The 12,182-nt window shown below is 49.9% G+C and overlaps 1 protein-coding gene across 1 annotated transcript in view; it reads left to right on the top strand.

Moving 5' to 3' along the window:
* Positions 1–274: 274 nt before the first annotated feature.
* The window catches only part of WRAP73 (WD repeat containing, antisense to TP73), a 112,957-nt gene continuing 101,049 nt past the window's right edge, over positions 275–12,182 (top strand). Inside the window, exons 1-2 of the mRNA XM_073603593.1 lie at positions 275–429; positions 5,708–5,860. Coding sequence (XP_073459694.1) covers positions 361–429; positions 5,708–5,860 — 222 coding nt within the window. The 5' untranslated portion in view covers positions 275–360. The remainder of the gene's footprint in view (positions 430–5,707; positions 5,861–12,182) is intronic.

The raw sequence follows: 12,182 nt of genomic DNA, 5'->3' as shown, positions 1-12,182 counted from the left end.
GTCTCCATGTCTGGTGGGGAGGGGGAGGGGACACACTCCACCCGGGAAGCAGCCCGGGATACAGTCCTCCGTCTCCCGCCTCTCTTCCCGCCTCTCTCCTCTCCCGCCGCCTCAGGCCGCCAATCCCGCCTCGGCTCCGCCCCCACCACCTGCTCGCCACACGCCATAACCCCGCCCACCCCCTCTGCGGCCGCCGTCATTCCATAGGTAACGCCCCCTCTCCCTTCACTGTGCGAGAGCTGATTAGCATACGGCCCGCCTACGTCGCCAGCGTCCTTCCGTAATTCCCTTAACGTGTACGTGCCCCGCCCCCCTCCTCTCCGTTGATGGATTCGGCTGGATGAGGTGAAGAGGAGAGACATGAACTTCTCTGAGGTGTTCAAACTGTCCAATCAGCTGTGCCGGTTCTCCCCCAACGGGAAGTATCTGGTGAGTGTGCGGGGAGGGGATTGGCTGGGCTCCGGGTGTTATGAGGGGGGGACAGGAACCCTATTGGACATTACTGTGACCTCCTGCGCTGTCTCCCGGCTCCGGAGTGTACACAGCACTGTCCCCTATAGATGGGGGGAGGGGAGGGTGTCACCCCAGGGGGGGGGCGATCTGCACTCATTCACACGGCTGGGATGTGGTGATCGTTATTCGTTGTGACCGGCGCCCCCCCCCGTCCTCCGCCATGTCAGGTGCGATGCTCTGCATAGATAATAATGGGGCGCCGCGCTCTTCTTGTGTGTTTTGAATGGGCCTAGCAACCGGTGATGCTGTGAGTCTGACGGTGTCCTAGCAACCAGTAAAGCTAAGAGGTTGAGGGTATCCTAGCAACCAGTGATGCTAATACCATTCTAGCAACCAGTGATTCCATGAGGCCAGTGGCGTCTTAGCAACCGGTGATGCTGTAAGGCTAATAGTGCCCTAGCAACCAGTGAAGCTGACGGCAACCTAGTGACTGGGGATGCTGGCAGCCCAGTGGCATCCTAGCAACCAATGATGCTATTGAGGCTGACAGCAGTCTAGCAACCAGTGATGCTGGGAGGCCAGTGGTGTCCTAGCAACCAGTGATGCTGTTGAAGCTGACAGCCTCCCAACAACCAGTGATGCTGTTGATGCTAACAGTGTCCTAGCAACCGGTGATGCTGGGAGCCCAGTGGCATCCTAGCAACCGGTGATGCTGTTGAGGCTAACAGCGTCCTAGCAGCCGGTGATGCTGTTGAGGCTGACAGCAGTCTACTAACCGGTGATGCTGGGAGGCCAGTGGTGTCCTAGCAACCAGTGATGCAGGGAGCCCTGTGGCATCCTAGCAACCGGTGATGCTGTTGAGGCTAACAGGGTCGTAGCAACCGGTGATGCTGGGAGCCCAGTGGTGTCCTAGCAAACCCATGATGTTGAGGCTGACAGCGGTGTAGCAACCGGTGATGCTGGGAGGCCAGTGGTGCCCTAGCAACCAGTGAGGCTGACGGCAACCTAGCAACTGGTGATGCTGGGAGACAAGTGGTGTCCTAGCAACCAGTGATGCTGTTAAAGCTGACAGCTTCCCAACAATCGGTGATGCTGTTGAGGCTAACAGCGTCCTAACAACCAGTAATGCTGGGAGCCCAGTGGCATCCTAGCAACCAGTGATGCTATTGAGGCTGACAGCAGTCTAGCAACCGGTGATGCTGGGAGCCCAGTGGCATCCTAGCAACCGGTGATGCTGTTGAGGCTAACAGCGTCCTAGCAACCGGTGATGCTGGGAGCCCAGTGGTGTCCAAGCAAACCTGTGATGTTGTTGAGGCTGACAGCAGTGTAGCAACCGGTGATGCTGTAAGGCTAATGGTGTCCTAGCAACCGGTGATGCTGTAAGGCTAATGGTGTCCTAGCAACCAGTGAGGCTGATGTCAACCTAGCGACCGGTGATGCTGGGAGGCCAGTGGCGTCCTAGCAACCAGTGATGCTATTAAGACTGACAGCGTCCTAGCAACCAGTAAGGCTGACGGCACCCTGGTGTTTCTTAGCTCAGAACTGGCAGTATTTTTTTTTTTGTTCGTTTGTCGCAGCCATTGTCGGGAAAGTGCTGTCAATAAAACCTCCCCCCATAACTGTCGCTGTCACGAGGTTTCAGTGAATTGGGTGCTGTAAATGCATTATTGAATCCCATTCAGTGCCTGACTCTGCTGCTCACCAGCAGCCCCATAGGGACCCCTGTGGATGGGATTCTGAGATCAGTTAAAGCCTTTACTTCAAGTAGTGATAGAATAATGAAATCCCCGGGCTGGGAAGAAGGCTACTCATCCAAACAGGACAGCAGTTTCCTTGTAACTTGATTTTATCTGAATAAAGACTAGGGATGGATTTCAGAGTTCCGGTTCCTCCAATTTACTATTATTCAAGTGTTGTGACGAGTGGTGGGAGGTCTGAACCCGAGGTGGAGGTTCCAGTGATCAACTACTACATTGGAGGTTCTCAGAGCGCTGCCTCTTGTGTCTTTGCAATGAAATCCCCTGCCCCCCCGTGATGTGTTTGGCCCCTCCTCTCCTTCTCATCCAATCAGAGATCACCTTGTATTCATTGATAAAAACACAGAGAACATAGCAGGAAGTCGCTCCAGCCTCACCGGTGTTCCATCCCATTAGGTAACGGAAGTGACGTTTCTGTCAGCTGCGCATGCGTTCCACTGTTTGCTCATCTGACAGAACACCTGCAATGATAAGTGGCAGCAGGCATCTTGCTACACCCAGCTACATCTTGAATTTCACAGTCATTTTAGCAATAAAGTGAGTGTAATATGAATAAATATAGTGTATTGACCCCTGTGATGCTGTTTGGACGCCAGCAGTAGGAAGGGTGGCGGAGGCCATGTTGGTACACCCAGCAGTAGGAAGGGTGGCGGAGGCCATGTTGGTACACCCAGCAGTAGGAAGGTTGGCGGAGGCCATGTTGGTACACCCAGCAGTAGGAAGGGTGGCGGAGGCCATGTTGGTACACCCAGCAGTAGGAAGGGTGGCGGAGGCCATGTTGGTACACCCAGCAGTAGGAAGGGTGGCGGAGGCCATGTTGGTATACCCAGCAGTAGGAAGGGTGGCGGAGGCCATGTTGGTACACCCAGCAGTAGGAAGGTTGGCGGAGGCCATGTTGGTACACCCAGCAGTAGGAAGGTTGGCGGAGGCCATGTTGGTACACCCAGCAGTAGGAAGGTTGGCGGAGGCCATGTTGGTACACCCAGCAGTAGGAAGGTTGGCGGAGGCCATGTTGGTACACCCAGCAGTAGGAAGGGTGGCGGAGGCCATGTTGGTACACCCAGCAGTAGGAAGGGTGGCGGAGGCCATGTTGGTACACCCAGCAGTAGGAAGGTTGGCGGAGGCCATGTTGGTACACCCAGCAGTAGGAAGGTTGGCGGAGGCCATGTTGGTACACCTAGCAGTAGGAAGGTTGGCGGAGGCCATGTTGGTACACCTAGCAGTAGGAAGGTTGGCGGAGGCCATGTTGGTACACCTAGCAGTAGGAAGGTTGGCGGAGGCCATGTTGGTACACCTAGCAGTAGGAAGGTTGGCGGAGGCCATGTTGGTACACCTAGCAGTAGGAAGGTTGGCGGAGGCCATGTTGGTACACCTAGCAGTAGGAAGGTTGGCGGAGGCCATGTTGGTACACCTAGCAGTAGGAAGGTTGGCGGAGGCCATGTTGGTACACCTAGCAGTAGGAAGGTTGGCGGAGGCCATGTTGGTACACCTAGCAGTAGGAAGGTTGGCGGAGGCCATGTTGGTACACCTAGCAGTAGGAAGGTTGGCGGAGGCCATGTTGGTACACCCAGCACTCCTCAGCACTAAACCTTTAGGCTTTCAAAATTAAACATCCAATGCAACAGATTCTGTATGTGCTACTCAACTCTCCAGTCTGGATTCCAAAACATTGGTTTAAAAAAATTGGACAGTATTTTTGGAGAGCTGATCTGGAAGAGCGGAGTGTTCAGAATCCGCTTGCGGGCGTTGCAGCTGCCGAGAGAGGAGTTGGGGGGGGGGGGGGGGACGACACACTAGCCTTGCCGAAACTATTTTCTAGCTGCACAGATGCAGCATATGAGAGGGTGCAACCTGCCGGTAGAGAGGGATGCAGGAAGGAAGTTGGTGGTTGGAAGATACTAGTCCTGACACCGTGGTAGAGGCAGTCGAAGCGGACTTCTTCAGCTGTAGGTGCCCTACGGCTCAACTGATGGTAAAAAGCTGGGAAACCGTCGGGCCCCATTGGGCTATGGCGGCTCCTCTGAATTCCCCCCCCCCCAACTGTATAGCGCTGGTAGGTTGAAAACATCTCCAGAGATAAGGGAGGAATATCCAGTCCCAAATAGGCCTTTTTACAGATACCTGCGGTAAGACATACCCTGGACGCACAGTTTGGGGGAAGGGCGGTGGAGTGAGATGCCCTCTAACGTGGGGACGTCCAAAGGGCTGGTTTCTGACCTGTATGGGTGCATAAGCAGGGCTGAACTGGAGGGTGATGGGGGACTCCCTATTAAATCTAAATGGGAGGAGGGGATATTGGGCGAATAACCGAGGAGCAATGGAGCAGAATACTGGCATCGGGGCCGGAGGTCTCACTGTCCCCCTCACAGATTGTATCCCAATTATTTTTGTTGCATAGATCATATTATACACCCCCTGAAAATTGTTTAAGTTTGGAAGAAGTCCAGATGTGAAGTGCCCAAGGTGCGGGGATGTGATGGGCGATTTGGTGCATGTGGTCTGGAGATGTCCCAAGTTGCATAGATATTGGAGTAAAATAGTGGATAAAATAAATTACGTATTTGGGGACATCCCTAGACATGGAGGCTAAGACATGCATCTTGGGATTAGTGGAATTGAATGGCGGGTTAGGAGATACACGGACCGCTAATAATTCGATGTCTGTATCAAAAAAAGGAAGCTGATTGCACAGAAGTGGCAGGTGAAAGCCCCTCCGACCGTAGAAGAATGGATGATGGTGACGAAGGACACTATTTGGAAAGAATAAAATTACCTATAGCAAGAGGGGTAACATTAAGAAATATGAGAAAGTGTGGAAACGAGGGTTAGAGGTGGAATAACCCCAATTATAATGAAGGTGGAGTTGTGTGGGGAGGGGGGAGAGAAGGGAATGAGTTTGTGTGACATGGGAATGTGAAGGGGGGGGGGGTTGGACGGGGGGGGATTGTATTTTTATTGTTCTCTATGTGATGTATAAAATGTAAAATGAATTTGTTTCAATAAAAAGTATTTGATTTAAAGAAAAAAAAATAGAAGAAAATTAAACATCCAAACAGCATCACAGATGTCGATATACTATATTTATGTACATTCACTTTATTGCTAAAATAACTCTAAAATTCAAGGTGTAGCTGGGTGTAGTAAGATGTCCGCTGCCGCATTCTGACTGCAGGTGTTCTGTCAGATGAGCAAACCTTGTAGCGGTGGAACGCGTTCGCAGCTGACAGTACGTTACCTAATCCTGACGGGTCGCCAATTCTGACGGAACAGCGGCACAGGAAAGCCCTTCCTGTATGCAGATCAGACTATTACAGTGATTTTGAACCCCCCCTGCAGCCCTCCAGATGGGACCTATGATGATCATAGGCTGGCCCGATATACATTTTATAAATTACTTCTGGAGTTCAGTTGTAGAGGTGGACAGTCCTGACCTTCCTATTCAGGTATTGATGTGTCCCGGTGTAATGAAATAATCCGCTCATTGTTCTCCTCCGCAGGCCTCCTGTGTGCAGTACAGACTGGTCATCCGTGATGTCAGCACCCTGCAAATTCTACAGCTCTACACCTGTCTGGACCAGATCCAGCATGTGGAGTGGTCTTCAGACTCCATGTTCATCCTGTGCGCCATGTACAAGAGGGGGATGGTACAGGTAGGTGACTGGTGGTGTCTCTCCAACTGTTGTAGGACTACAAATACTGCCTGGGGATGTACTGGGAAGAAGCAAGATTATCCTTTTATGCATGCAAAAGTCGGAGGCCTTCAAGATGAGATACGTTTCTATAATGGAGGGAGGAGGAGGTGTTATCTCCTCACACTGGCTGGCAGGGTGTGTTGCACAGCGGTGCTGTCTCAGCAGAGTGTCAACCAGACCAAGAAGAGCGCACAGAAGGAAAATCTGCAGCAGGAAAGTGGAGAACCATAAAAAGCAGATGGCGATTCTAGCCTTCATGCTGTAGCAGGATTACAAGTGCCGTCGTGCCTGCGGGAGACATGCATGTAATGGTCAGCCTTCTTAAGACTGAGAACTGAGGGATCAAAGACTGCTGATTGCTCAGCTCTTGGTCCTCACTGAGCACACAGAGGGGTGACTGTCAGTCTCTGGCTCTCTGCTCTGCCCCCTCCAGCATATTCTGGAGTGCCAGGCTGTGGAGGGGGGTGGGAGCAGCGGTCTCAGTCTCTGAGCCTTCTGGGAGGGTCCTGAAATGAAAACTTGGAAATGAAACTTGGGATCTTGGACTGGCTCTGTCACATCAGCCAACAGTGGACATTTAGCTTGCTGTTGCCTGAGAACATGTGACAGGAGTGCAGAACGAAGTGCACTCCTGTGACATTTAGGAGAGGTACAGCCAAAAGAGCTTCTTCTGTGTCCCCCCCCCCCCCGATTTTTGTTTCAGGTTTTTACTTTATTGAAATCAAACAAAATCTGAAGAAATAATTTCTGGCTAATAAAGGTGATGGCAGGCATCTTGTGGTGTCCGCTCCTAAGGTAGAAGTGAAATACAGGTTCACTTTAAATCGGGTTTATTATTGTTGCCAAATCTGGGGGAGAAAGGAGCATGTGAGGTTGTATTAACCACTAGGCGCCCGCGCTATAGCCGAAAGACGGCTACAGCGCGGACTCCAATTGCCGTCCTCCTGTTTACTTCCGCATTGCGCGCTCCCGTGGGCGCGCATCGCGGAAGTTTTGTGCTGGCCGTGTCCCTCGGACACGGCCAGTCACAGATCGCCGTAAACGGCCAATGACAGCGGCCGTTTACAGTGCGATCGCTCTACCAATGAGAGAGGATCTCATATATAAACATATGAAATCATCTCTCATCGCCGGCTCTCCCTCCTCACACAGAGACAGCGTGTGAGGAGGGAGAGCGAACCGCTGCTGCGGTAAGTGTAAAAAAAAAATAAAAAAATAAAAATAAAAGTGTCTCCACTGTTATCTGACCCTGCCATCTGACCCTGCCATCTGTCCCCATGCCATGTATAAATGCCATCTGTCATCAGTGCCACATAGTGCCATTTGTCATCAGTGCCACCTGTCAGTGTCACGTGCCATCTGTCATCAGTGTCACGTGTCATCAGTGCCACGTATCAGTGCATCTGTCATCAGTGTCATCAGTGCCACGTATCGGTGCCATCTGTCATCAGTGCCACGTATCAGTGCCATCTGTCATCAGTGCCACGTATTAGTGCCATCTGTCATCAGTGCCACGTATTAGTGCCATCTTTCATTAGTGCCACGTGTCATCAGTGCCACATATTAGTGCCATCTGTCATCAGTGCCATTTGTCATCAGCGCCACATGTCATCAGTGCCACATATTAGTGCCATCTGTCATCAGTGTCACGTGTCATCAGTGCCACGTATTAGTGCCATCTGTCAGTGCCACGTATTAGTGCCATCTGTCATCAGTGCCATGTATTAGTGCCATCTGTCATCAGTGCCACATCAGTGTCAGTGCCACGTATCAGTGCCATCTGTCATCAGTGCCACGTATCAGTGCCATTTGTCATCAGTGCCACGTCAGTGTCACATGTCATTGTCCTGGTTCTCCAGGGCCTTCAAAAGTGTAATAGGTAGTCAACAAGTCAGATTTGTAATTTATGCTCCTAGAACACCTGATGGTGCTCCCTGCATGTTGGGCCTCTCTATGTGGCTAGGCTGTGAAAAAGTCTCACACATGTGGTATCGTAATACTCAGGAGGAGTAGCAGAATGTATTTTGGGGTGTCATTTGTGGTATACACATGCCATGTGAGAGAAATAACCTATTACAATGACAATTTTGTGGGGGAAAAAAAAAAAAAAAAAATCTTCATTTTGCAAAGAATTGTGGGAAAAAATGACAACATCAAAAACCTCACCATGCATCTTACTAAATACCTTGGAATGTCTACTTTCAAAAAAGGGGTCATTTGGGGGTATTTGTACTTTCCTGACTTGTTCGGGTGGCAAGAAATGAGATAGGCCACCAGTACTTCAGATGTGATCAATTTTTTATGATTTGCACCATAACTTGTAGACTCTCTAACTTTCACAAAGACCAAATAATATCCACTAATTTGGGTTATTTTTACCAAAGATATGTAGCAGTATAAATTGTGGCCAAAATTTATGAAGAAAAATTACTAATTTGCAAAATTTTATCACAGAAACAAAGAAAAATGCGTTTTTTTTCAAAATTTTCGGTCTTTTTTCATTTATAGCGCAAAAAATAAAAAACCCAGAGGTGATCAAATACCACCAAAATAAAGCTCTATTTGTATGAAAAAAAGGTCAAAAAATTCATTTGGGTACAGTATTACATGACTGAGTAATTGTCATTCAAAGTGTGAGAGCGCTGAAAGCTGAAAATTGGTCTGGTCACGAGGGGGGTTTAAGTGCCCAGTTGTCAAGTGGTTAAAGTGAATTTATCCCTTAAGACGATCCTCTGGTCACCCAGCGATCACACACACACCTGCTCCTCAGTCAATGCCAGGAGATCTCACTTACTACTTGTGGGCCGGTATGGGGGGGGGGGGGGGGGGAGTGCAGGGTCACTTCTGTCTATCTGTTTTATATGCAGAGATGAGCAGAAGGGAGAATTGCCAAACTGCCTGATTACTTGAAGTGTGAACACGTGTCTAATCTATGAGGCTTTTACACCGGGAGATTGTCGCCTCGCTAACACACGCTCCCAAAATGCAAAAGGGCGCATGTCTAACGTGCTTTTATGTTTTTTTCCAAGCATTTTATTCCCTGCAAAGTTTACACTTCTTGAAAGATGCAACATGTGGTATTTTCTCACAACTCCGACTGACAACCAGAGTGCAATCTATACAGTTTTAAAAAAAAAAAAAAAAAAAAAATTTTACGGACAAAGCGTATTGTGATCACCATTCTGTAACCACTTCAGCCCCGGAAGAATTTGCCCCCTTCCTGACCAGAGCACTTTTTGCGATACAGCACTGCGTGGCTTTAACTGACAATTGCGCAGTCATGCGACGTTACACCAAAACAAAATTGATGTCCCTTTTCTTTCTCGAACATCACAGGACACAGAGCCACAGTAATTACTGATGGGTTATATAGGTATCACTGGTGATTGGACACTGGCACACCCTATCAGGAAGTTCAACCCCCTATATAATCCCTCCCCCTTCCAGGGATACCTCAGTTTTTACACCAGTGTCTTAGGTGATGGACGTGTAAAGATGTCCTGTGCTGAGCTCCAAAGGGAATATCCTAAGATCCTATACTGGGGCAAGCCAGGCGAACCGGATCCATTCAAAGTGTCTTTTCATGGCCGAATTGAATGGTACCCGGGCCTCGTGTCCAAAGAAACAAGGTTTTACCCGTAATGCTTCTCTTTTTAGAGAGCTGGACCCCGCAGATCAGAAAATGGCTTTAAACTTCCTAATTTCTGGCGAGGTGCTTTACGGTCCCAGAACTGTTGGATCCCCCTATTCGTAGGGGGGGCCCCATTCTCTGACGTTTTTTTCAAATGGAGCCCACCGTGAGAGGTGAAGATTGGGTCTGTGTAAACAGCACCCTGCGGCTGGATAAGGTAAGAGGAGATTCCACAGAATTTTTGAGTTCTAGTGACTTTTCTCCTTTAAGGTAAATGCATGCTATGCCTATTGTGACCACCGGGGGCTGCCAAGAGCACAAACCTGCACATGCTGACTGTTTGTCTCAGTGTTTTTTCATCGCTGTTTATGTCCCAGCGTCTCAAGCAGCTGCAAGGTAAGATGGAGGAGGGATTTCTCATGTTTGAATGTTCCCCCCAGGCTAGAGAGGGGCCACAGGGGTCTAGAAAGTGGTTATACCACCCGGGCTCTGCAGCCTAATGGCCACCATCTCTGAAGATAGCCGCTCAGGCAGATCTTGTTACCAGCCTCTCTCCCTCCCCCCCATCCCCAGCCTTTCTCCAGAAGCATGACAGGAGAGTCGGCCAGCGCGGGAAGCGCTCGTTTTTTTCAAAACTCGAGGGGGGGGGGCGGGACGTCAGCACAGGTGCTTAGACTCCCACTCAGGCCAGCTGCAGGCTATTAGAGGCACTCTGTACAGGTGCACTCAGCCTTCTGAGAGACACAGAGCTGACGGTCGCATGTAAGGTGGGACACAGGCATTCTCCTAGGCAGCATTTACTGAAGTAACACCAGACTGAGCATTGGGTAGCAAGGCTTTTAGCCAGACTACATCGCTCAGCGGGCAGTGTTCATTTGTATACCTCACACCTTGTTGCTTTGCACTATGGGTAGAAGAGGTTCAAGCACCCCAGGAACCAGAGACACTAGGGGATCTCGTTCAGGTTCTGAGGGCCCCCTGTCGGCAGCATCCTCTCCCCCTAAAGATGGGCCAGGGACGGCTAGCCAGGGAGAGCCATCGGGGTCAGGGGCTACACCTGCTTCTGGCACTTCAGCCCCTGTATATATTACACAAGAGGTTTTTTCCTCAACCATTAATGGTTTAGAGGAAAGATTAATGGCCGTGATTACGTCTTCACTCAGTGGAAGAAAACGCACTAGGCTTTCCTCTGTTCCCCAAGACCCTCAGACAGAGGAGCTCTGGGATAAAGGAGATGAATACCTTTCAGAGGATCGGGATGGGATGGATGATTCCTCTTCGGAGGATTCAGGTGGAGAGGGACCCTCTGCGACTTCCCAAGAGGAGAAAGTCTTAGTGCAGATCCTTACTGGATTGGTCCGCTCCACATTTAAGTTGCCCATACCTGAAACTGCTAAAGAATCCTCTTCTGCACTGAAACCTTTCCAAGCAGCACATGCTTTTCCTGTTCATACTTTACTTGAAAAGCTCATTTATTCTGAGTGGGATCACCCAGACAAATGTTTTTTTCCACCTAGAAAGTTTTCAACACTTTATCCGATGGAAGAAAAGTTTATTAAAATGTGGAGAATACCGGCTATTGATGCCGCCATTTCCTCCGTAAATAATAGCCTGACTTGTCCTGTAGACAATGCTCAGATGCTCAGGGATCCTGTAGATAAAAGGATGGAATCCCTATTGAAGGATGTTTTCTCCTTAGCAGGATCAGTGGCCCAACCTGCAGTAGCAGCGATTGGAGTCTGTCAATACTTAAGAAACCATGTTAAGCAGGTCATCAAAGTATTACCTGAACAGCAGGCCCAGGGGTTTGCTAACCTTCCAGCGGCCTTATGCTTTGTGGTTGACGCCATTAGAGATTCTATCGTGCAAACCTCCCGTCTTTCACTGGGGTTGGTGCATATACGTAGAATCCTATGGTTGAAAAATTGGTCAGCCGAAGCACCATGTAAGAAGCTACTGGCTGGGTTTCCATTTCGTGGTGCAAGGTTGTTTGGAGAGGACTTGGATAACTATATCAAGAGAATCTCTTGTGGGAAAAGCACTCTCTTACCTGTCAAGAAGAAGAGTAAGCGTCCCTCTTTCAAACGGACTCTTTCCCCAGCGCCGGGGGCTTCAGCCTCCAGGCAGTCTCGATGGCGGCCTCCATCGGGGTCCAGAGACAAGAGTCAACCCCAGGGACAAAAGAAGTCCTGGGGAAAGAAGCCTACTAGGCAAAACACTAAGACCTCTGCATGAGGGGGCGCCCCCGCTCACTCGAGTGGGGGGAAGACTGCGACAGTTCTCAGAGCTCTGGCACGAGGACTTCCAGGACAGATGGATAGTCTCCACGGTAACCTTAGGGTACAAGCTGGAGTTTCAGGAATTCCCCTCTCCTCGGTTCCTCAGATCAAGTGTTCCCAGAGACCCAGAGAAAAAGCAGTCGCTCCTTCTAGCGTTAGAGCGACTTTTGTCGCAGGAGGTCATTATGATAGTTCCCGCAAAGGACCAGGGATTGGGCTTCTATTCCAACCTTTTTACGGTCCAAAAGCCAAATGGGGATGTCAGGCCCATTCTGGACTTAAGGGATCTGAACCGATTCCTAAGGATTCAATCCTTCCGCATGGAATCAATTCGAACAGTAGTTCCCACCCTGCAGGGAGGAGAATTTCT

Source organism: Aquarana catesbeiana, linkage group LG10, assembly GCF_042186555.1.
Source record: "Aquarana catesbeiana isolate 2022-GZ linkage group LG10, ASM4218655v1, whole genome shotgun sequence".
NCBI classification, from domain to species: Eukaryota; Metazoa; Chordata; class Amphibia; order Anura; family Ranidae; genus Aquarana; species Aquarana catesbeiana.
Note: the sequence above shows the minus strand (reverse complement) of the source record. Positions and strands in the feature narration are given on the sequence as shown.